Source organism: Xenopus laevis, chromosome 6S (genome assembly GCF_017654675.1).
Source record: "Xenopus laevis strain J_2021 chromosome 6S, Xenopus_laevis_v10.1, whole genome shotgun sequence".
NCBI lineage: Eukaryota > Metazoa > Chordata > Amphibia > Anura > Pipidae > Xenopus > Xenopus laevis.
In genome coordinates, this window is record NC_054382.1 from 112,054,807 (window position 1) to 112,079,129 (window position 24,323).

The 24,323-nt window shown below is 39.8% G+C and overlaps 1 protein-coding gene across 1 annotated transcript in view; it reads right to left on the bottom strand.

Annotated features, from left to right (window-relative positions):
- Window positions 1-10,610: 10,610 nt before the first annotated feature.
- Window positions 10,611-24,323, bottom strand: part of calb1.S (calbindin 1 S homeolog) — a 46,788-nt gene continuing 33,075 nt past the window's right edge. The window contains 5 exon segments of the mRNA NM_001094348.1: window positions 10,611-13,437; window positions 13,828-13,899; window positions 15,474-15,527; window positions 15,617-15,656; window positions 21,315-21,370. Of these exon segments, the coding sequence (NP_001087817.1) occupies window positions 13,324-13,437; window positions 13,828-13,899; window positions 15,474-15,527; window positions 15,617-15,656; window positions 21,315-21,370 (336 nt within the window). The 3' untranslated portion in view covers window positions 10,611-13,323.

Genomic DNA, 24,323 nt, shown 5'->3' on the forward strand with positions numbered 1-24,323 from the left:
ATACCCCCCAAACAATGTACTGTAGGTCTCTATAAAAAGATATTGCATAAAACAGCTCATGTGTAAAACCCTGCTTCATGTAAACAAACCATTTTCATAATAATATACTTTTCTAGTAGTATGTGCCATTGGGTAATCATAAATAGAAAATTGCCATTTTAAAAAATAAGGGCCGCCCCCTGAGATCGTAGGATTCACTGTGCACACAACAAATCAAACAAACTATACTTCTTAGGTCACATGAGCCAATTGACAGATAGAGATCTGGCTTTTGCTTCAACACTTCTTGCTGTTACAGTTAGAGTTGAAGTATTTCTGGTCAGGTGATCTCTGAGGCAGCACACAGACCATCACGGAATGGTGGCTCAAGGCAAGAGATGTAAAAGGACAAGATTTACTTAAATATATATTCCAGTTTGGTAAGATTCTTTAATATGGCACTTAGTATGATGTAAACTATCTGTTGCTTAAGTGTTCATTTTGGGGGTATAGTTTTCCTTTAATCCTTTTATTGGAGGAAAAACAATTGTATTGGGTGTATTTAATGTTTAAATGATTTTTTAGTAAGGCGATAATAAAAATAATGACATCATTTTTATGGTGTAGTTTTTATTTCTAAATACACTGCTTGCACTGCAAAATGTTCACTGTACCATGTAAAATTTCATTCTTAAAGGAGAATTCAACCTGTAATAAACCCCCCCTACCCTGGGTAGACCCCCCTCCCGCCTCCCCCCAGCCTGCCTGCCCCCCCCGGGCAAATGACCCTAATTTTTTACTCACCCCTCTGTGCAGATTCTGGCCTCGGAGTTCACTGCACCATTTTTTTCTTCAGTCTTTTTCGGAAGTGTCGACGCATGCACAGTTGGAGTAGATTTTCGGGACTTTTGTAGCATGCGTAGTTGTTCGTGACTGGGGGGGCAGGTAGGCTGGGGAGGGGAGGGAGGGGGTCTACCCAGGGTAGAGGGGAGGGTTTTTTTTATTACGGGTTGAATTCTCCTTTAACCCAACAAGCATATATTTAGGTTGTAATATTGTTGTGTAGGTGCATCTCAGGTAATTTTGCCTGGTCATGTGCTTTCAGAAAGAGTCAGCACTTTAGGATGGGACTGCTTTCTGGCAGGCTATTGTTTCTCATATTCAATGTAACTGAAGGAGTTGCAGTGGGACATGGATTTTTACTATTGAGTGCTGTTCTTATATCTACCAGGGAGCTGTTATCTGGTTACCTTCCCATTTTTCTGCTGAGGGAAGGGAAGGGGTGATATCACTCCAACTTGCAGTGCAGCAGTAAAGAGTGACTGAAGTTTATCAGAGCACAAGTCACATGACTGGGGGCACCTGGGAAACTAGCCCCATGTCAGATTTCAAAATTAAATATAAAAAAAATCTATTAGCTCTTTTGAGAAACGGATTTCAGTGCAGAAGTCTGCTGGAGCAGCACTATTAACTGATGCATTTTGATAAAAACATGTTTTCCCATGACAGTATCTTTAAGGAATGAAGTAACTTTCCAAATTGTGGAAAGACCCCTTATCTGGTCCCAAGCATTCTGGATAACAGATGCCATACCTATACCTAATGATTTGCAATGGTGTTGAACTTGCTTATTGGGTATACAGTATATGCCTGGCAATGCAGAGTGCAGGCCAACCTACTTATCTGACCAATGATATTGCCCCATTTCATAATTTTGGATAACATTCACTGGTGTGTTTGCAAGAGATATTGGTCTTATGAAGTGCACTAAGCCTTTTCAAGTGATCAGCAAACTGGAGAGGAGGTGGGGAAAACTTTGATTATTTCTGTCCCCTCCTAATCCGTTACCAAATGCAAGGGCAACTAAATTTTCTCAATCACCTTGTTTAAAATTGCTGTTTGTACCTGCCAACCTCATGAGGTTCTGAGTGCTTTCTGGGAGATCTGCTGAGAATTTGCCCACTTGTATCTGATGGCGCAAGAACAATCCGTCCAGTTCTCCCTGAGCGAACAGAGCATCTCATTTACTGTGAAATATATCCTCTTAATTCAATTTCCTTATTTCAGCCTGAAAAGTTCACGTGTATGCGAAAAAAAAATCCAATAGCAAACTCTTAAAAATACAGTTATTTATTGTAAATGATAGCCCCGTTCATGCAGTGCAGCTGGCTGAGACAAACTGCTACAATTTAGATTTTATCTTGCCTCCTTAGTTTCCTCATCCAGCAGCTAATAAAGTGAATCAGCAGTTTTATGTTTCCATTATGGCCGGGATGCAATGGAATTCTTTTCTCTTCTGAACACCCGACTGCATCATGTAAGGTGATCAGAAGGTTATCTCCATGATTTAATCTTGTAGTTCTCTTAAGGGCAGAGACTCATGTGAAGATTCGGGGAGATTTAGCCGCCCAGCAACCGACTTCTTCGGGTGATTAATCTCCCCGAAAAGCCTTTCCACCGCCTAGAATCTAAATCGCCAAGGGGATAGCACTGGGAGTGGTTTGTTTTCCGAAGTCGCCCGAAGTTTCTTTGTGAGGCAAATGCGGGCGACTTTGGAAAACGAGTGCGGTTCAGGTTGTTTTATTTCTTGGTCTGCATTCAGTTGCAAAGTGTTGTTCAGTTCTAGTAACCAGTAGCAATTGTTGCTATGGTCTGCTGCAAACTCTACAGTTGATGACATTACCCAAAAAGATTTTAATCTGTTTCTCTGAAAAGTGATGTTCCAATGTATACATGTATATTCTTGCAGGTTTGTGCAAATGATTCCATACCTTCAGATCTGAGGATCATCTGTGTAAATTACTGTATAAACATGTTCATTTATTCATTGTTATTCATGACTGATCCATGAAGACTCCAAAAATGTTTTGTTTGCATAAAACAAGTTTACCTGTAAAAATTACAGAAGAAGGAAACAAAAATGGCCCGATGCCCAGAAGTTGTTATGCAAATTGTACATCTGTAAATAGATTCCTATTCTGTTCAGTTACACAAGGTTAATTGCATTTCATAGGGTGGAGAGATTAGGACAATACAAATAAACATGATATTTTGTGTACTATTAATGTATGAGTAATATTCTTCACTTTATCATATATAGCTCCCAAAGATTTACAGAGTGCCAAAGATATCAGTGCCATGTAATACCATGAGTTTGCGTGGCATTTTTTGTGGCATTTTATACTGTTATAAAGTTCCATGAATAACTCTAACTGACCTTTAGCCTGGGATTCCATCTGTCTGGGGATGAAAATAAAATTCTACCCCTGTAGGAACCTCTGATGTGGACTTTAAGGATATGGAGTAAGTATGAGATTCATCTGGCTAATAGCTAAGGGTTCAGTCTCTAATTTTTAGGTAAACAAAATAAACTATTTTTTTTTATCCTTTTGTTTCGTACAAGTTGAACAGATATATATATATATATATTGTATATAGTCCCCATGGGAGGTAAGCAATGTAATGTTCATTGGACCATCAAGCCATTGATACACTTGCAGATATTCATTTAATACTAATAGACGAGTCCCTGAGCTGTAATGCCAAATACTTTGTAATGGGTGACACTAAAGGAGCAGATGTATTACTTTCTTTTGAATCATGGTTAAAACCACAACCCAGAAATTAATAAATCTACCTCTAAATAAGTATAAGAAACTTTAGTTAGGACAGGGGTCAATATATCCTGTTGCACAGAACAGTAATGCCAAGAAACCAGAGAAAAGCACTAACAGGGGAATGTAATAAAAGTCGCAAAGAGCAAAATAATTCGCACCAATAAGACTAAAAATCCACAACTCGCAATGTAATATTGTTCCTTAAACTGTTATTGCATTGCGAATTTTAATTGCGCATTGCGAATTTTAATTGCGCACTCATAAGAAGTGCTTCAAGGTGTCGTAATCTTTTGGAGCAAACATAACGACATTTTCAGTAAGAAGTTTTATTACATTGACTGCGCATTGGCGCAAACTATAAAATTCGCAAACGGTCTTTCACTGTCGGAAGTGGTCGCTAAACAGTTTCCGGGCTCGCAAAAGCTATATTAAATTCGCACAAAGCAAAATTTGTTCGCGCAAAGGCATAACTTTTCGCATTGCGAATAGTTTTTCCGTTAGCGATTTTTATTACATTCCCCCGTAACTCTGTTATCTACAGAGCATTTATGGAATACGGGTATGGGATCCATTGAGAACCAGTAATGTACATGCTCAAAAAATGATTTATCTGTAATAATAAAACAATACCTTGTACTTGATGGTAACTAAGCTGCATGAACTCTGTACAGGATCACGTGCACACTCAGGCCCTTTCCCAAATGGTTCTGCTCGGTGCACAGCTCCTAAGGGAGACGGCCCTCCCAATCTCAATGTGAAAAGCAATACAGGCTGGCACACAAAGTGATTCAAACCGGGGTGCAACCCCTGGTACGTTTATTGCGTCACAACGTTTCGGGGGCGCTCCCCCTTCGTCAGGTGATACAGAATCCAACGTGCATACCCATTATATTGCCAAAAAAACACCCGCAATAAATCAATCAATTGTCCAATGTCCAAAATAGAAAAAGTGTCCAAAAAAGTGTCCAAATGTTGTTGCCAATTTTTGTCAATCCCACAAATGTAACCAATTAAGGCTAGAAAAAAGGTAACTTGTTAACCTCACACAGTTATACAAAGTATTCATTTGCAAAGCAATTATGTTAGTTTCAAGGGTATAAACAGAGAAAACAACACAGGGTTATACAATGCTAAACAATTAGCATGCAATCCATATTGGTGGCAAAACAATTTTTAGTAGATTTCTAGAAAGATCCCTTACACACAATGATGCCCAACCATTGGCTGGCAGCAACATGTTTCTCACCGACCCATTGGATGTTGCTCCCAGTTGCCTCAAAGCAGGTGCTTATTTTTAAATTCCAGACTTGGAGACATGTTTTGGTTGCATAAAAACCCTGTGTAGTGCCAAACAGAGACTCCTGTAAGCTGCCAGTCCACATAGGGCTACCAATAGCCAATCACAGCCTTTATTTAGCTCCACAGTAACTTTTTCATGCTTGTGTTGCTCCCCAACTCTTTTTACAATTGATTGTGGCTAACGGTTAAAAAAGTTTGGGGATCCCTGCTTATATGGAAAAGGTCCCAAGTAATCTGGATAACAGGTCCTATACCTGTTTACAAAATTGTTGCCATTATTTGCTAAAGTTGCAACTGTTCTTTGTTGTGTAAATGTTTGTCTTGTGCTGAAAAAAGTTATATTCTATTCCTTGTTTCTTAATGCAATGCCTGATATAACTAGAAAACGACCTCTTCCAATCCAATATCTTGATTGTTTGGATCTAGATTAATGCACTGAATTAATCATTTTGCATCAGGGCAATACATGGGCTGGATAGAATGTTCTTCTAGGAGCTCCATCCCGCTGTCTTTGTATAAATTCACTAAAGCTTTTCTCACAAGCACAATCTGTAGATTCCACTTCTCTAGATAAGGTTAAACAATAAAACACAATTGTTCTTAAAGAAGTCTGCGAGAAAATTGAATTTCCAGTTGGTTCTATAAGTATGTTTGAAAGGCTATAAAATCAACAGCAGGTCCCTCTCTGTGCTCCCCAATCTATTTAGCCGTTGCCGGGCAGAGAATACAGAGTCTTGAAATTGCTTTTAACTGAATGTTGAATTTATCAGATTTGCAAAGATCGTGCTAGATCAGTGATCCCCAACCAGTAGCTTGTGAGTAACATGTTGCTCTCCAACCCCTTGGATGTTGCTCCCAGTTGCCTCAAAGCAGATGATTATTTTTGAATTCCAGGCTTGGAGGCAAGTTTTGGTTGTATAAAAACCAGGTACAATGCCAAACAGAGCCTCAATGTAGGTTGAAAATCCACATAGGGGCTACTAAATGGCCAATCACAGCCCTTATTTGGCACCCCAAGAACATTTTTCATGCTAGTGTTGCTCCCCAACTCCTTTTACTTCTGAATGTTGCTCACAGGTTCAAAAGGTTGGGGATCCCTGTGCTAGATAGATCAATGTAGTTTCTTTGGGAATCACACTTTGGGAATATGAGTAGTTTTATAGGAAAGTAATCCCTTGTATGTTTTTAACCATGACACATGCAAAGCCTCCTGCCCCCTTAAAGGAGAACTAAACCTCCTTTAGCCAAAAGTCCCCGCTGGCCCCCCTCCCTGCCTCCCTGTACAGTCTTACCCCATGAATTGTGTTCCCTCTAGAAAAACTGACTGCACATGCAGAGTCAGTACAGTGGAGCTCACGGGCATCATCTTCTGGCGCTTTGATATTCTTCGGGTTTTCTTCCTCCCCTTCGGCAATTTTCATTACTTTCGGCGTGGGTACTTTTCGACCCGAAGATTGCTTCAACTGCACATGCGCCAATACGGCGTTCACTTTACAAAGAATACTGACGCGCCGAAGATGATGCTTGTGAGCTCCATGTGCTGACTCTGCATGTAGGGTCAGTATTTCTAGAGGGGACACAATTCAGGGGTAACAATGGAGGGGAAAGGCTGAGGCAGGGAGGGGGCCAGCAGAGAAGGGCCAGTGGGAACTTTTGGGGGTGTAGTTCTCCTTTAGCAACTAATTCAAAGAGAAACCAAAAAGTGCACTGTTCACATCACACTTATTGCCAGCCATATATAGAACCCTGCAGCGTGGTTGGCACCTGCCATGTTTGACCATGTCTGAGCCAGTCCCAGGCACCACTAAGTAGAAGCACACTGGGATCTGACCTGCAGCTTGAAGAATGAGTGTAGGGGTGTTAGTGATTAAAAAATTGGTGGGGAGAAGAAATAGGCCCTCTTTAACTTGCAAGCACTGGGTGATCTGTATATAATTCAGCAGCAGTAGTAAATTGGATAGGTTACGTCCCCACTGTAAATTATATAGTGAATAATCTACTCCCTACTGTAATTTTAGATATTAGATGTCACAGAGCAGTTATGTGACCTCTATAAAAGCATAAGCCCAATGGCCAAGTGCTTTTGTACAAATCAAGGAACTCCATGGTGACTTCCTATAACAATTTTGGTGTGTGTGTGTGTGGGGGGGGTGCATTCATCTACAAGAGAAAGAATTGCAGGTGTCATGTAGTGTTTTCCAGAAACACTGATTTAACCTTTGTGCAAATATTAGAAGCTTTGCCTGGTGCTGGTACTCCCTCTGCTGGAGTTGGGTTCTTGAGTTGGGGGGTCGTGGAGCAGTGTAATGACAGAGAAGAGGTGCAGCAATGGGATTCTAAGGTTACGAGGTTCAGTTTAGCTCATAATGTGTCTGGTGCGGATGTTCCCAACTTAACTCTGCCTTAAAGTTGCATCAAAACTGCCTTATGTATAATGGTTGTAAAACAACATTTTCCATTGTGCTTCTCTTTCATTGTCTGACAGCTTTGTTATGGGCAAAATGAAAAGGGCGATAAAACCTGTATATATGGAATAATGTATCCCCAATGCATTTATACAGGTCATGGAACTCGGAGGTGACTTGTAATCAGCAGGGGGTACATTATTTGTTATAATCACTAAGCACCAGTTATAAGGATGTCATTTACAAGATATTCAGGGCGCTTGTGTATAATGAAGATATGAAAAGCTTCAGTGGAATTCTATGACCCTGTATCCTCATGATTGTATGCCGGGTGTTATTATTTCCATTAAGTGACTTTATTTATTTGATATTACTGTGCCCAAGCCCCTGGCTCTGACATGATGTATTTGGGAACATGCAAATAAAGAGTGATGAGTTTTGGTCAGGGCATGCTTTTCTACTAGGGTTTCCACCTGGCCTTATCTTTAATTCCCTATTAATAACATTGATATCAACATCATTTTACCGACCAGACCAGTAAAGTACCAGGTAAGTGGCAGTGGCTGCCCATCTTTTAGCTTAGTGTTTTCTTCATATGCTTTCTAAGAAATATTGACTACATGATTTTCCTTGCTTTATTTGCTATCAACTGAACTCTGCTTGACCATACTTATAATTGTTCTGGGAGCACCTTAATGGCATATGTATGTTCCCTATTTATGGTGGTATATTCAGTATTTTGCATTATGACTAATGGAGATCCCTAGGGGCAAATTTACTTACCCCTAAGTAAATATGCGCACCTCACAACACTTCGCCAGGCGTAAATTCGCCTGGACAACGCTAATTCACAAAGATCCAAAGTTTCGCACAGGATACCAAACACTTGCAAAGTTGCGCTAGCGAAAATATGATCAGCAGTTTGAAGTTACGCTAGCATTGACTAATTTGCATACGGCATGTATGTATGTGTTATATTGCCCTACACATGTGCCCACAGTTTCGTTTAGGTGCCATATGTTATCAAATGTAGGGGGGAAGGAGGGTACCCCAAAAAAAAAAATTTGATCTTTTTCAGCCTATCACTCTGTAAAAAGGAAAAGGCGCCAGCGTTTTTTGGGACAAAATTTCAAGTAAGTCCTATCTACTCTATTGCACTTCGCCTGGTCTGAGGTGCGAAGGCAAATCTGGCGATAGAGTTAACGGTCAGTAAAATCAAAAACTTAGTGAATTTGCGTAGTAACGCTCTTTCGCCAGAGCGAAAATTCACCTGACGTTAGAGTGCGAAGTTGCGCCAGAGTCTATCTCCTTCACTAGAAAAATTACGCCAGCGACCGTTAGTAAATCAGAGAAGTGCCGAAATGATCTCAAGAATTTTCATCAGCATTAGCCACTTCACCCTTTAGTAAATTTGCCCTCTAGTGCGTAGAAACTATAAAAAGCAGAAAATAATGAACAAGAATGCTCGACCTATGAACCATCTACCCTTCTTTATACTCCTGTTTCTTTATTTTCTCCATTGGAATCTGTTAAGCATATTTTTATGCGATTGCTGCCTTGGCCTATAGAGACAACACACACTCTTCAACTAAAAACAACCTAATTTTGGCCTGCCCTTGCACATGTCCTTGTACACTGTAGAGAATTGATTTTAACGAGGCTTATGCATAAAGCATAGAGGCACTGATATTAATACAGGACTTATTGATTTAAAGGGAAACAAACTGTTTAAGTATTAGATTAGGAAGGAATCAGAGTCCTGAAATAAAATAAGTTGTTCTTTTCCTGCCTGTGATGTAAATAACAGTTGTTAAGCAACCTGCTTAGAACATTCTACCCGAATAATCTCATTAGTAAAAGTACCAAGGACAGTACAGAGAAGTGACAAACACATTTCCTTGGGATCATAGAGTTTTAAATTAATCTATTAGTTAACTCTTCATAGAGTTAACTAATAGATTATGCTTCTGAGGAAGTGGCGTTGAGGCCACGAAACGCGTTAAGCATGGACTGTGTTTGATGCACTGTTGGTGTATGTTCATGTATGTCATTTAATCTTCAATAAATAGAAACATTTTAACTTCCGACCTGGTCTGGTCTAGACCTGGTCTAGTGCTCCGTGGATCAAAGACCTTTTCAGATACTAATTGCTATGCTTAATCCGGAGGCGTGTCGGTGTTGTTAGCACGGCCTGTTTTTTGGTTGGTGCCTGACCCTGGAGTCTGGATGAGTGCTCTCCTAATTGTGCTTCCATTCCATAATGCTTACAGTATGTGGCATTGCCTCCTTAAAAACTTGGGCCGCATCCATTCCACCGCCCTTATTGGGATCTCTATATCCCCACCTACCCTCAGCAACCCGATGCTCCTCACTGGCATTCCTTTGCTATGCCGGACAGGAATATCCACTGTGGCCACGGTCCCATTACCCTCTCTTACAACTATTCTCCTCACTGTCACTATGACCCTAACTGGTAGAGTATCTACTGGAAGGCTACTTAGCTCCTGGTTGGGGCTCGAAACTGCCCTTGCTACCCCTTTTCACCTACCTTCTACACCTAGTGCACACTATTACATTACTCTCCTGACTTTGGCTGAACCTACCACCTAACTTCAGGGCTGGGCTTTTCTCCTCCAGCAGGTGTTCTTCATTGGACCACGCCCACCTACAAACTCCTCCTCCTGACTCTTCTGTTCCCTTTTTTATAGTTTTCCCATGCAAGCTCCTTCAGTTACAGTTACACCATAATAAACAGTTACCATAACTGCCCGCTAGTGGTCAAACTCCTAAAGTACAATTTTCCAAAAAATTACAAGTTGGAATATGCAAATCCCCACATACACACTTAACAGACATCCTCATATACCACACTTTCCACATTACACAATCTTCAGCCACCTTACATCATGCCCACTTTCATCCAGCACTTTATTTGGTTCTATGGGGATTGGGCAGCTTCCTAATGTTTTAAGCATTTCACAGGACAAAATCCATATCTACACCTCCAGATTCTGCTTCTGTAACCAGTGCCAAAGACGCAGCCACAAGAAAGTGCAGGTTTTATGCATTGCATTTAATTACAGAATACAGAGAACATGGTGTAAAAACATCAGTTTGATAGAATACTCATCACAGACCTCAAATGTGTGCAAATAAATTTTTTTTAAAGTGGGGTCAGTTGTTATGAACAGAATTTGCATGAGATGCATGAGATGCATGAGTATTCAGCGTTGGAGAGCCTTGGCCTAGTCTTCCGTTGCTACATATATATTTATATATATATATATTTATATATATATATATATATATATTTTTTTTTTTTTTGTAGTCGTCATTTTACTGATCTCAAAGAATTTTAACAGCTGCTTAAAATGCTACTATGTTGCAAATTGGTTTCTTTTAAGCATGCACAGCCAATAATCTCCAGCTCTTCCTCCACATCAACTCCCAGCATGCCTTGAAAATTATAAGGCTATTAAAAGAGATTCTGGGAGTTGCAATTCACACCAGAAAAGTTCATTATCATTTTGGGTGTGAGAAGCTGAACATGCAGACTGGCATATTCCATTGCTCTGAAAAACGATATTCAAAGCACTGTAGGTAAATCTCAAAATAGAGTCTCTCGCAATATTCTAAAATAACCCTATTGGTATGTATTGCTATTTGTAGGACTATACACATATATATTATGCCTTTAGAATTAAGAATATATTTTATTCCCGTGCAGTTTAGAATGTAGAAACCTGCTGATTCAGTAAATGTACATAATGTATTCAGCAATCCTTTATTTTCTCAGAATTCAATAACAGAAGTGATCAGAAGACTGGCAAAGCGAGGGTCAATCTTTCCCCATCGGTTTAGCTGTGACTTTTTCAGGAAAGCAAAAAAAAAACAAAAACTTTTTTTTTTACATACTTTTTTTGTTCAAATATACATTCTGGCTCTAAACAAAGTCCCTCTTTTTTTTGGTGTTTAGTGTAGTTACAAAAAACTGTACATTACAAACAGTATAGAAACAAACCAGAATAAAATGAGGAGTTGCGGCACACCCTGGCTAATTCTCTATAGAAAGCAAAACTAAATGATCACCCTCTATCTGCTGCTGAACTGGAAGGGGATACTATTATCCCTAAATTTCCCTTTATTAAAAAAGAAAAAAAATCCCTTTTTATGCACTTTTAGTTCCACAAGTTCTGTGATCCCTGACACGAAGGATTAAAGGTAGACTACACAATGCGATTACCTCCGTTCCTGTCGTGACCGAGGAACCGCACGCGTCACGTAGGATGCGCCGAATCTAAGCAATAGCAATGTCGCACATAGAAGCTGATTTTATCCAACACGACACAACTGTCAGATGCAAACTCTGCATGTTGCGTCTTCATTCTGACAGTCGCGTCGTGTTGGATGAAATCAGCTTACATTCGATTCGGCGCATTCGATGTGATGCCTGCACTTCCTCGCTTTGCGTCAGAATGGTGGTAATCACATTGTGTAGTTCAACCCTTAAACCATGGTTTTTTCACCATAGTTTTTAATTCCCCCCCCAATATTGCTGATGGTAATCAGGTGAAGATCGCAGCGTCATTCACATGGGCAGCAATCGGTGACAATGATACTACAAGGGCTCAGTTATAAACACAAAATTTGCACCTGAGCAGGAACCCACAGCAACCAATCAGTGATCAGCTTTTTTTTAGCCAGCTGCAGGTACTGTAGAAAGATGCAAGCAAGCATCTGATTGGTCGCCATGGGTTAATGCCCAGGTGCAAATTTGACCAGTGTTTATAAATGACCATGAACCCCAAGATCTGCAGTATTGTAAAAAATGATTTGAGATGAGGGGGGGGCTTCATTTACAAAGCAGGTGCAAAATGTCATTTTTTTAAAAAAAACCAGCATGATAGCAGGTTCTGCCCGCCGTTTGGTAAATGATTTTCTCTGTATTCGTGTTGGAATGGCATCACTTCCGGTAGAGTCCTGCACGGAACCAATTTATTAAACCCGCAAACCGGACCCGCAACCCTCGTACTTACCCATTTGGACCCGCTACCCGACCCGCAAGTACCTTATCTGCCACCCGATCTGCGACCTGCTAACCATCAAGAAACAGGAAGTGCTGTCATTGTAAACCGGAAGTGACATCATTGGAAGTTGGCGTGATCAGAAAAAAAGGACTAAAACTCGATATTGAGAAGACTCGTGACCGACCCACGATCCACAAACCCAGAGAGCGTCCGTCCCGCGTCTATACCCGCTCCCGAAACTTCTACCTGCAACCTGCAGGGTAACGCAGGTTTTTGCGAGTAACCCGAGGATACCCGACCCGCTCCAGGACTCTAACTACCAGCCATTTATTGACTCTGATTTGCAACCCGATAAGCGTTATTCTGGAATTACTGCCACTAGGAATGAGCAAAATAAAAAAAAAAAAAAATTTAAAAATTGTCACACAAAAAAATGTCTAGTGACTTCAATTTTTTGGTGTTTTTTAGATTTTTGGCGAAGCGAAATGGGTCATATTTGCCCATCACTACCTCCCACTTTCAGGCTGCCAGTAGATTCCCTGGTGTCCATGTGTTTATTTGTATGCAGGCAAGTGTCTTTTTGTCAATAGCTTTGATTTTCGTTCAATTTTGCATCTTGTTTTAAATGAGCCCTAAGATCTAAGAATGTGGTCATATTAAAAGTAACTAGAATCTGAGCCATAAAGCAGGACAGAACTGTTGTTTGGTATCAGTAAGGAGGCTATGCTTTGGTTACACTGATTTATTTTACTAGCATGACACATTTTATCCAGGCACAAATATAAATGGTATTTCTGATGATAGTGTCCCTTTAACTCCCAGTTAGTTATGGGTAATAGTTGTTGGGTGGTATAGTTCAGCAGCAGCAGAGTAGCTGGTTGACTATCATTGCTCAATGTGCAGTTAGATTTAAAAAAAAAGAAACTAAGTTAGAGCCTATTATGTTCATAGTGCACAGTATATCAGTTTGTTGGGTGTAGGGAGGGTCCCGAGCTGTTAGTTTTCATCCGCACAAAGTACCAGCGCCAGTTCCGTCCGGTAAAGCTTTCCTCCGTCTGACAAGGCCATGATACTCTTCTTGTATGTTGAAAGGCTTTTAATGTCCAAGTCCTATTTTGGGTACAGATAATACTGGGTAATCCACTTTCCCATCACACAATCTGCACTACACAATGCACTGAACATTTTATTTTTACAACGATATCACTATATGCTGTATATATATATATATATATATATATATATATATATATATATATATATAATGCCTATGACATAAACTGAGGGCCCCTTAATGTGCTCCAGAAAGCATCTCCACCAGTCATTAATGGAATAATCAGGGCAGGATTTTCAGCATTACTCAGGCTAAGGTGATTTAATGCCTTTCAGCCATAATGGCGTCCCCGTCCTTTTATCCTTCTTTACAAATTAGGAAGATTTCATTTTTCAGATCTAATTTAAAACCAAATTATCCTTTCCAAAAATAAAGTCGGTGATTACCTTTTTATTCTTCTCGCAGAGATCTTTCAGCAAGTCGTCCAGTTCATTTTCATCCATATGGCCGTTGCCGTCCTGTGTGATAATGAGAAAGTGTCCCCACATCAAAGCCTTTCATTTCGATGCGCTGTCAGGCTGCTGCTTTACATTCCCACACAAGGACTCAGCCTTGGTTAAAGCATATTATGTCTGCAATATCTTTATTCACCTAAATTAGCTTTGCTGTAGGGCAGTGGGGCAACATTGTGCCTTTAAAGGAACAGTTCAGTATAAAAATAAAAACTGGGTAAATAGATAGGCTGTGCAAAATAAACAATGTTCTAATATAATTAGTTATCCAAAAATGTAATGTATAAAGGTTGGAGTGACTGAATGTCTAACATAATAGCCAGAACACTACTTCCTGCTTTTAAGCTCTAACTCTGTGACTTTAACGGGGGCCACATGGGACATAACTGTTCAGTGAGTTTGCAATTGATCCTCAGCATTCAGCTCAGATTCAAAAGCAACAGTTATGACCCATGTGGCCCTCCCTCAAGTCTCTGATTGGTTACTGTCTGGTAACCAATTAGTGGAAACCAAGAGAACTGAAAAGCAGGAAATAGTGTTCTGGCTATTACACACCCAGTCACTTTAGCCTTTATAAATGATATTTTTCGCTAACGGACTATATAAGATACATTATTTATTTTGCACAGCCTATCTATTTACCCGGGTTTTATTTTTATACTGAGCAATTCCATTAAGGGGATATTAGTCCCAATATATTTTATTTAGTATTTTCGTATGTATATTTAGCAAATAAAACAGGAAAGGTAGGCTCCATGCACAAATAAGGACAATTATACTGGAAAAATGATGGTACCCTATTAAACCACAGTATGGATTCTAGGCAGGGTCGGACGGAGACATCCGGGGCCCATTGGGGCTAACCTTAAGAGCCTGGTTCCCACCACTTCCCACAATGAGTGCCCCTTATATTTGACCTCCCTCCTTTCCTCCCATGATCAGGGACAGGGGATGGTCCAGGCAGGAATAGGGGACAATCTGGGCAGAAAATGGGGACGGTTTGGGCGGGAAGAGGGGATGGTCCAGGTGCACTAGTGAGTTATGGTGAGACCTGGACACTTCTGTTTTTCTTAGGACTGTTTGGGTCATAACTGCCTGTTTGGGTTTCACCCTTGTGAAACCCGAACAATAATCTTGTCAATAACCACCTCCGATGTCAAAACCTCTGGTCACTCTAGGCACAAAAACGCCCCAAATGTCACTGCTTCACCACTGATGTCATCATCCAACCCCCCTTGTTCCTTTTTTTTTTTGCAGAAATCAAAGGTGGCAACACTACCCACCAGCCTAATATGACACTGATTCTAGTCACCTGCTTTTCAATTCAATTAGCAGGGCAGGATTGGAAATTGCACAAATGGAATAGTAACAAGGCCATATGTTCTATATGAACATCTAAGAGCCAGAGCTTAGGGCAGCGGCAGCCTATATAGAAAGCCCTAAGCCCACCTCCAGATACTTTGCTGTGAAATCCAGCCACTAGTTTTAGTTTCAATGAGGCATAAACCAGTTAGTTGCACAAGTGATAAAATAAAAATGCTCTGTGAACAGCAGATTCTGCATTTATACGTGACACGTACCTTATCATATAACTCAAACACTTTATTGAATTCTTTTGCACACATTTTGACACCCTGAGGGATAAAACACATTGGATTAATACAAAGTCTTATTAAAGCAAATGTGTATAAATGTGTTTACTGTGCTGGACACCACTGCTTACCTGGAATTTTAGAAGGAAATTCTCTTGCACCGGAAGTAACCTTTGGAGGAAGAAAAGGTTTCAGGTTGGTGTTGTGTTACATGGATTTCAATGCAAGTTGCAAAATACAAATGTCTAAGGCTTATGTTTCTATAAAATACAGTATCAGACACATTAACATTCCCCTCACCACGAGGCTATAATAAATAATAATGAATAATAATAATAATATCATAATATCAATAATATATTATTATTAGTAATTGGAGCTGGGGGATTCATTTACACACACTTCTCGTCTGCTTTATTCTGATTCATTTTATATCAGATTGGGCATTTTCCATCTCCCCTCCCCCTGTAATTGCACACGGTACATTCATATTTAGTACGTGCACCAGTGATTTCTATAACCGCCAAAGCACCCATGTTCCCCAACATCAGCAGTTGGCAGATTACAACCTAGGCGGTACCATTACATGTATGGAACCTGTGATACAGAATGCTCGGGGCCTGGGGCTTTTTCGGATAAGGGACCATAATTTGGATCTTCATACTTAAAGGGATACTGTCATGGGAAAAAAAAAATGTTTTCAAAATGAATCAGTTAATAGTGCTGCTCCAGCAGAATTCTGCACGGAAATCCATTTCTCAGATTTTTTTATATTCAATTTTTAAATCTGACATGGGGCTAGACATATTGTCAATTTCCCAGCATCCCCAAGTCATGTGACTTGTGCTCTGATAAACTTCAATCACTCTTTACTGCTGTACTGCAAGTTGGAGTGATATCACTCCCCTCCCTTTTTCCCCCCAGGAGCCAAACAAAAGAACAATGGGAAGGTAACCAGATAACAGCTCCCTAACACAAGATAACAGCTGCCTGGTAGATCTAAGAACAACACTCAATAGTAAAAACCCATGTCCCACTGAGACACATTCAGTTACATTGAGAAGGAAAAACAGCAGCCTGCCAGAAAGCATTTCTCTCCTAAAGTGCAGGCACAAGTCACATGACCAGGGGCAGCTGGGAAATTGACAAAATGTCTAGCCCCATGTCAGATTTCAAAATTGAATATAAAAAAATCTGTTTATTCTTTTGAGAAATGGATTTCAGTGCAGAATTCTGCTGGAGCAGCACTATTAACTGATTCATTTTGAATAAAAATATTTTTCCCATGACAGTATCCCTTTAAAGTCTAGTAGGAAATCATGTAAAGATTAAATAAACCCAAAAGACTGCTGCTACTTCCAAAAGGATTAATCAGTATGTTTTAAGAACAAGGTACTGTTTTATTATTAAAGAGAAAAAGGAAATATTTTTAAAAAATTTGGATTATTTTGATATCATGGAGTCTATGGGAGATGTCCTTTCCATAATTTGGAGCTTTCCAGATAATGGGTTTCCAAATACCAGATCTCATACCTGTAACATACATAAGCTAGGGTGCTACCCTCTCTGCTTTGCTCAAGTACACTTCTCCTCTACTAGTGGCCTTATCAATATAATGCTGCTCTGCTTCAGCTGGCCCAGGTTTGCCATGTCTGGAAGGTAATGGGTCTGACAATTGCATCATGTTATGCCCCTCCCAAAACTACTGGCAAAATATGCAAAATATATTCATTAGTCATGGCCCCACTGGGCCCTATACACTCCTGGTCCCCTGAATCTGCAGTGTCCTTGATAAGCAACTGCCTGCTCCTAAAAGTGTCAGGGGCCCACTGGAAAACCTTAGACCACAGGCCCACTCTCCAAGTAATAGTTCCTTTTCTCTTTACTAACTTTCTTTATTCTCTTTTATTCTCCTTAAATACTATTTTTAATCATTCCCTCCATCCCCCTCCTTCTCTTTGGGTAATGGGGAATGACCATGGTATAGCCATTGTATAGGCACACAAGGTAAATGCTTGGGTCAGCCCAGTGCCACCAGGGCCCACCAGTAGTTTTCCTGGTATCCTAGTGGACCTGTCTGACTGCACAACAAGTTCTCCCCACAGGACTTTTCACCAGCGTTGCCACCCACAGCGACATCGCCAATTCACTAACAGGTGCAGTCGTAGCATTCATTTGCACTCCAGGCGACTTTTCGCTCTGGCGAACGATCGTTACTCCGCAAATTCACTAAAGTGCTAAAAAGAAGCTAGATCTTCCTCAATCTTCTGTCACTTACATCATATCATGTGAGCCGAAAATGCATTAAAGTTAAAAAAAAATGCTGGCGACTTTTCCTTTTTTTTTTAAGCGGAATTGCCTGCAAAAGTCCTAAAAAAAACTTTTTTTAGGGAACCTGTTTTCTCCAGACATTTCATAACATATGGAACATTAATTTTACAGTGACTCATGTGTAGGGCATTATATTATGTTTCTTGTCTTAATTAAGGTTCCCTGGACATTTTTAACAACTTCGCCTGTTAGTGAATATGCGTAGTGGTAGCGAATTTGCGCCTGGTGAAGTGGTGCGATAAGTGTGAAGCGGTCGCTGGCAACAATTCGCCCTTTAGTGAATCTGCCCCCTGGTCTGGGCAAACCAAGGACAGTGATGAGATGAGGCCTGGAGTCACTGCCAGTTATATTGGTGCCAATAAATTGTGAACTTCACCACAAGCCTTACCACTCTCTCATTCTCAATCCTAAATGCATCCAACCTTTATTTAGACATTTAGCTCAGATGGCTCAGATATGAGCACTGTAATGTCCATACCAGTCCTGCTCCATCTGTAGTATAGTGATGTTAATTCACTTGCAAAAATGTTTACCTGCATTCTCAATAAAACTATGCCTTCAAGAAGGGCTGAATATATAGCCTATATACAGTAAGTGTCTTAGGGACATGAAATATGTAATTAAAGATTTTTTCTACTTTTTAAACCGTTTTTTTGGTCTGATCTATACAGTATGTGGCTTCCTGGAGTGCCTTACACATTTCTTACATTGTATATAGCAGGAGTGACTGCCACAGACTCGCACTAGTGGGATAACTGCTCGAGATTAGCTTTACTCTTCACTAGGCTTCTCTTGTGCTCCGAACACGGCACGGCCAATTATCAGTGCTGAACCGTAGGATGAATGCGACGCCGCATTTTTAATTATTTCGACAATAATAGAAAATGTCAAGAAGAACATTTCTGCACAAACAAATGTGATTCTCTGTTTACTAGATTAATACAAAGTCCCGGAGTTTATTAAATCACTTCTGTGCCGTTTGATTTGATTTATGAGAAAGAAAAAATGCTCCATCAGAACCGCACAAAGGCTTCATTAGGAATATTTATCTGAATGTAAGGGGGGAAAAAAAGTAAAATAAATTCCATCAATTACAAGGGCCTGCTTTTCATGGGTTTTCATGAATACTGTATTAACCGCTCAGAACAAATTTACTTACAAATCAGCAAGTCATCATAAACAAGACAACTGAAAACAAAAACAGTTTGACTTTCTTTAGTTTAAATAAGAATTTGTGAAAGGATTCAAGTCAAATCAAAATATCCTCCTCAGGGGGGACAAAATGCATGAGTGCAATCTGCTGGGATCAAAGGATGAAGCTGCTTAACTGCTTAATAAACTCATGGACCTGTGCTGGATTTACTTTGTTCTCTCAACTCTAACTCAAATGTGTATGCAGTTAAGTACTGTATCTATATATATATATATATATATATATATATATATATATATATATATATATATATATATACTGCTCCAGGGCTCAAAATGGTATGCACCAGGCAAGGATCCCCGAAATGCCCCTGCTGGCATTATCATTTAATAATCAGCCCTGTAGCATCAGCTTATATTACAGACAACCTCATTTTCTGCTTGATAAATGACCCCTAAGCTTAGCTTCTCAACAGCTGCTCAGAGCCCACTGAGCATGTGAGTGTCACAGACACTTTCCAAGATGGTGACCCCTGTAACAAGTTTGAAGTCCTGGATCATTGCTGCTATTGACAAGCTGAAACTTTAGGCTGGTGCAATAAGTTCTGTATATAAAATATGGCATTTCTAGCCGTATTCATTTTTAGGGTTTAGTTCTCCTTTAACTAACACAATTAACCATTGAATTCACCTATGTCATTATGACAACATGTGCGAGTACAAAATACAATGACATTCTTGACAATTCCATGCAACAGTGATAAAAGTTTGTAGAAGGTTCTCTCTTGTTTCAGCAGGTTAACAACCCTGCGTACAAACTAAGATCCATACACTGAGGTGGGAGTGGAATAATTTGACCTCAACCCAACAGAACACCTGTGCGATAAACATAAAGGAACACTTCAGTATAAAAATAAAAAACAAGGTAAATAGACAGGCTGTGCAAAATAAAAAATGTTTCTAATATAGTTAGTTAGGCAAAAATGTAATATATAAAGGCTGGAGTGACTGGATGTGTAACATAATAGCCAGAACACTACTTCCTGCTTTGCAGCTCACTTAGTTTCCACCGATTGGTTACCAGGCAGTAACCAATCAGTGACTTGAGGGGGGGCACATAACTGTTGCTTTGGAATCTGAGCTGAATGCTGAGGATCATTGCAAACTCACTGAACAGTTATGTCCCACGTGGCCTAAAGTCACTGACTAACTCAGAGTTAGAGAGCTGAAAAGCAGGAAGTAGTGTTCTGGCTATTATGTTACACATCCAGTCACTCCAGTCTTTATACATTACATTTTTGGCTAACTTACTATATTAGAAACATTGTTTACTTTGCACAGCCTATCTATTTACCCAGTTTTTATTTTTATAATGAACAATTCCTTTAAGCAATGATACAGGCCAGGCCTGATTGTCCAATGTCAGTTCCCAAATTCCTCTACAAATGAATGGAAGCAAAGTCCACCAGCAATGCTTCAACATTTAGCATTAAGAAATCCTTTCCATTAGAGTAGAGGCTGTGATAGCAGCCAAACTAGGACCAACTACTTATTAACACCCTTGGTTTTGGGAGTAAGATGCTGGCCAGGCAGCTGTCCATATACTTTTGGCCTTATAGTTAGTGATGGGCGAATAAATTCGCCACGTGCGAATTTGCAGCGAATTTCAGAGTTTTGGTGCCTGCGAATAAATTAGCATAAGCGGCGTGAAAATTGTGGCGCGTCAAAAAAAAAATTGCCACGCATCAGATTAGCCACGTGCCAAAAAATTTCTGCACGTCAAAATTATTCAGGCGCCCATTGACTTTTATGCATTTGGACAAAATAGGTGCGTGTCAAATAGTTGTCGCGTCCGTCAAAATTGATGCACGTCAAAATAATTTTGTGTTTCGCTAATTTTTCACCATTTTGCGAAACGGGACAAATTCGCCTATCACTATCTATAGTGTATATAACTTAATATAAAAGTATATATTTTAATGTGCCCTCAGAAAACACCTTTTCCATAACTCTAACCACTCATACAGGGGCACTGAGCCAATGAGGCGAGTTGAGAAATACATTATTAATAAATTATTATATTACATTAAATAATACATTATTGTATTATGACACTCAGGTCCAGTGGGGAACATTTGCTGTACCTACAATATGTTAGTGGTTCAGTGATTACCTTTAACCTTACAGGCTGCTGGGGAATAATGGGACTGGGAGCTGTTGTTTGAAAGTAGTTGAAGGCACAGTTTTTAGCCTCTGTTTGAAGCCTATTAGAACCAGCAGACATGAAACAGATATAGGCAAGGAACATTGTGCAGAATATTTAGAACTGTGATTGATGAGACTTACATGGACATTTCTGTAAGGCCCAGTTTTCCGTCGTTATTGGTATCAAACATCAGGAGCTGCAAAAACAAAAGTCATTTCCACAATGAATATGCTGGAAAGCATTTCTTACTGACCATGTTAAATGGGTGGTTCCCCTTTAAATAAACTTTTGGTACGTTATAGCAACAAATTCTGAGCAACTTTTCAATTAGTCTTCATTATTTCTTTTTTTTGTAGTTTTTAAAAATGATTTGGCTTTTTCTTCTGACTCTTTCCAGCTTTCGAATGGGAGTCACTGACCCCATTTTTAAAAAAAATGCTTTTTAAGGCTACAAATGTATTGTTATTGCTACTTTATATTACTCATCTTTCTGTTCAGGTCATATTCCAGTCTCTTATTCAAATCAATGCATGGTTGCTAGGGGAATTTGGACCCTAGCTGGCAAATTGCTGAAAGTGCAAACTGGAGAGCTGCTGAATTAAAAGCTAAATAATAAAAAAAACATAAATAATAAAACATGAAAACCAATTGCAAACTGTCTCAGAATATCACTCTCTATATCATACTGAAAGTTAAGTAAAAGGTGCATAACCCCATATAATAATAAGTTATTGCTGCAGCAGGCATGCTTAGTCATCTGTATGATTGGCAACCTAGGGCACTGCCCACTAAGAATTCCCCAAATTCTATTGCTGGGAGTTTTTAGCTAAGGTAACAAAGAACATCTTATTTATCTATGAAATTATATGATGTTGTTAAAAAGGTTGGGGAACAGATTCCAGTCCAGCCATAAATGTAAATGAAACAGGGCTGCATAAAATACCCACAGCTTAGCAATCCTCTCATTTTGTTCTGTGATAATGGAGATGGAGGAAAGGTGGGGAGTATTATATTTATTACTTGCACCTTTTGGGTATATGGAGTAAGTTTGCAATTGCTTTTGTCCATTACTTGTTTTTAATTACCTATACCGAATAAATACGTGAGAAATATTTACCAAGATTTGATTCACATCCCCAAGTGTAACTTCTGTATATCCAGGTCATGGTATATCTGTAGAAATAAGTCAATTCAACTGGACTTGCAGAATTCTGAATTGAGAAAAAGCCAGTTGGATGACTGGTGAAACGTCTTCAAGAAAAACACAGCAAGTTCAGTTGATTTGACTTATTTCTATAGATATACCATGACCTGGATGAATGAGAATCTTCACAAACATCCAGTATGATACAGATTCTTTTGTTTACTGGGCAGCATTATAATAGCCATATGCTGGCCGATCCTGTGCAGTATCTGACTGACAGCATATGATGTGCCAAACACTGAATAACCACTTATCTATTGTCATTTGGGCCAACAGCCCTTAGGACTGGCTCAGCAGGGAGTGAATAGGAGCTGCGGTTGCCCTGGCCAATTTGGAGCACCAGCTGACGGCATTTTCAAACCTGCCTGAAACAAGGCAAGTAACAAAAGAAAATCCTGGGTGTACATAGCAAAGCTCCAGTAATATTGTTCTGTTCCAGGTCATTTACTTATCGAAAACCCCTAATTCATCTGTAAGGTTGACATACCACAGATCTCCTATAAGGAGCTGTTATAGATCAGGTCTTCATCCTTATTATGGGACAGACTAGAGCTTCCCGGAGCATGGGGCCCGATTCTGAATCTCTTATGCTGAGCCGATTCCTGGATCTCCTTCTATGTTTCCATCCTTCCCTCTTCCCTAGCATGTTGTAATGGCATAGACTGAGCCGACATTATTCAGACATCTAGCTTAGACGGCTCATCATCAGGTCCCACCTTGCTACTCCATTTAATCAGATGATTATCAAACCCTTTTCCCAATTAAATAAACGAATGGATCTATACCCATAGCACTGAACTTTCCTACATGAAGACCTAGGGGCAAATTCCCTAACTGGCGAATATTCACCAGCGACGGCTTCGCAGCCACCGTAACACTTCGCCGGGCGTAAATTCGCTAGGACAATTCCAATTCACTAAAATGCAAAGTTGCGTCCAGGGCGCTGAACACTGGCGAATTTTCTCTAGTGTTACTTCGGCAATCAAAGCGAAGATTCGATAGCGTTGGCTAATTTGCCTATGGCAGGAAATGATAAAGTTGAATGGACGTATATGTTGCAGCAAATACATTACATTACACAAGCCCAGGAAACCTTAATAAAGAAAATAGAGTTGTTATAATGCCCTACACATAAGCCCAGTGTATAGTTTATGTATCATATGTTAGAAAATGGAAGGGGAGGAACCCGGTTACACAAAAAATTTTTTACAGACCTTTGAAAAAAGGAAAAGACACCAGCGTTTTATGGGACTTAAAAAAAATTTGGACTAAAAATAGAGGAAGTCCTATGCACTCCATTGCACTTCGCCTGGTCTGAGCTGGCGAAGGCAAATCAGGCGAATGAGGTAACGTTCAGTAAAATCCGCATCTTAGTGAATTTGCAGAATTACATTTGTTTGCCAGAGCAAAAATTCGGCTGGCGTTAGAGTGCAAAGCAACGTTAGCGTCCATCTCCTTCACTAGCGAAGTGAGGCCTGTGCTCGTTAGGAAATCTGCGAAATTCCTAAGTGATATCACGCTGGCGAATTATCGCTAGCGCTGGTCACTTCGCCCTTTAGGGAATCTGCCCCCTAGTTGGTGATATATTCACAACTGTCAGTTTTCATAGATTATGAAGAGCAAACCACCTTCCTACTATTCTGCATGACAGCATGTGCCCCTATTTTATACTACAAGCAGGATATACTAAGTCTGGATTCCATGTAGACCTCTCTTTTATTTGCTTTCATAAACAATGATATCTGTCTGCTACGAGTGCCGAGCAGCAGAGTCATCTGGCCTTTCTATAAAATAAAACACCTTCCCAATAAATCTGCTAATGATTTTCTGAACACGCACACTATCAAAATCTAATTAGCCAATAATGAATCCTGACATGAAGTTAATGTTGCACAGTGTGAGAATCCACGGAATAATTACATTTGCTGCCAAAGACTATTATTTA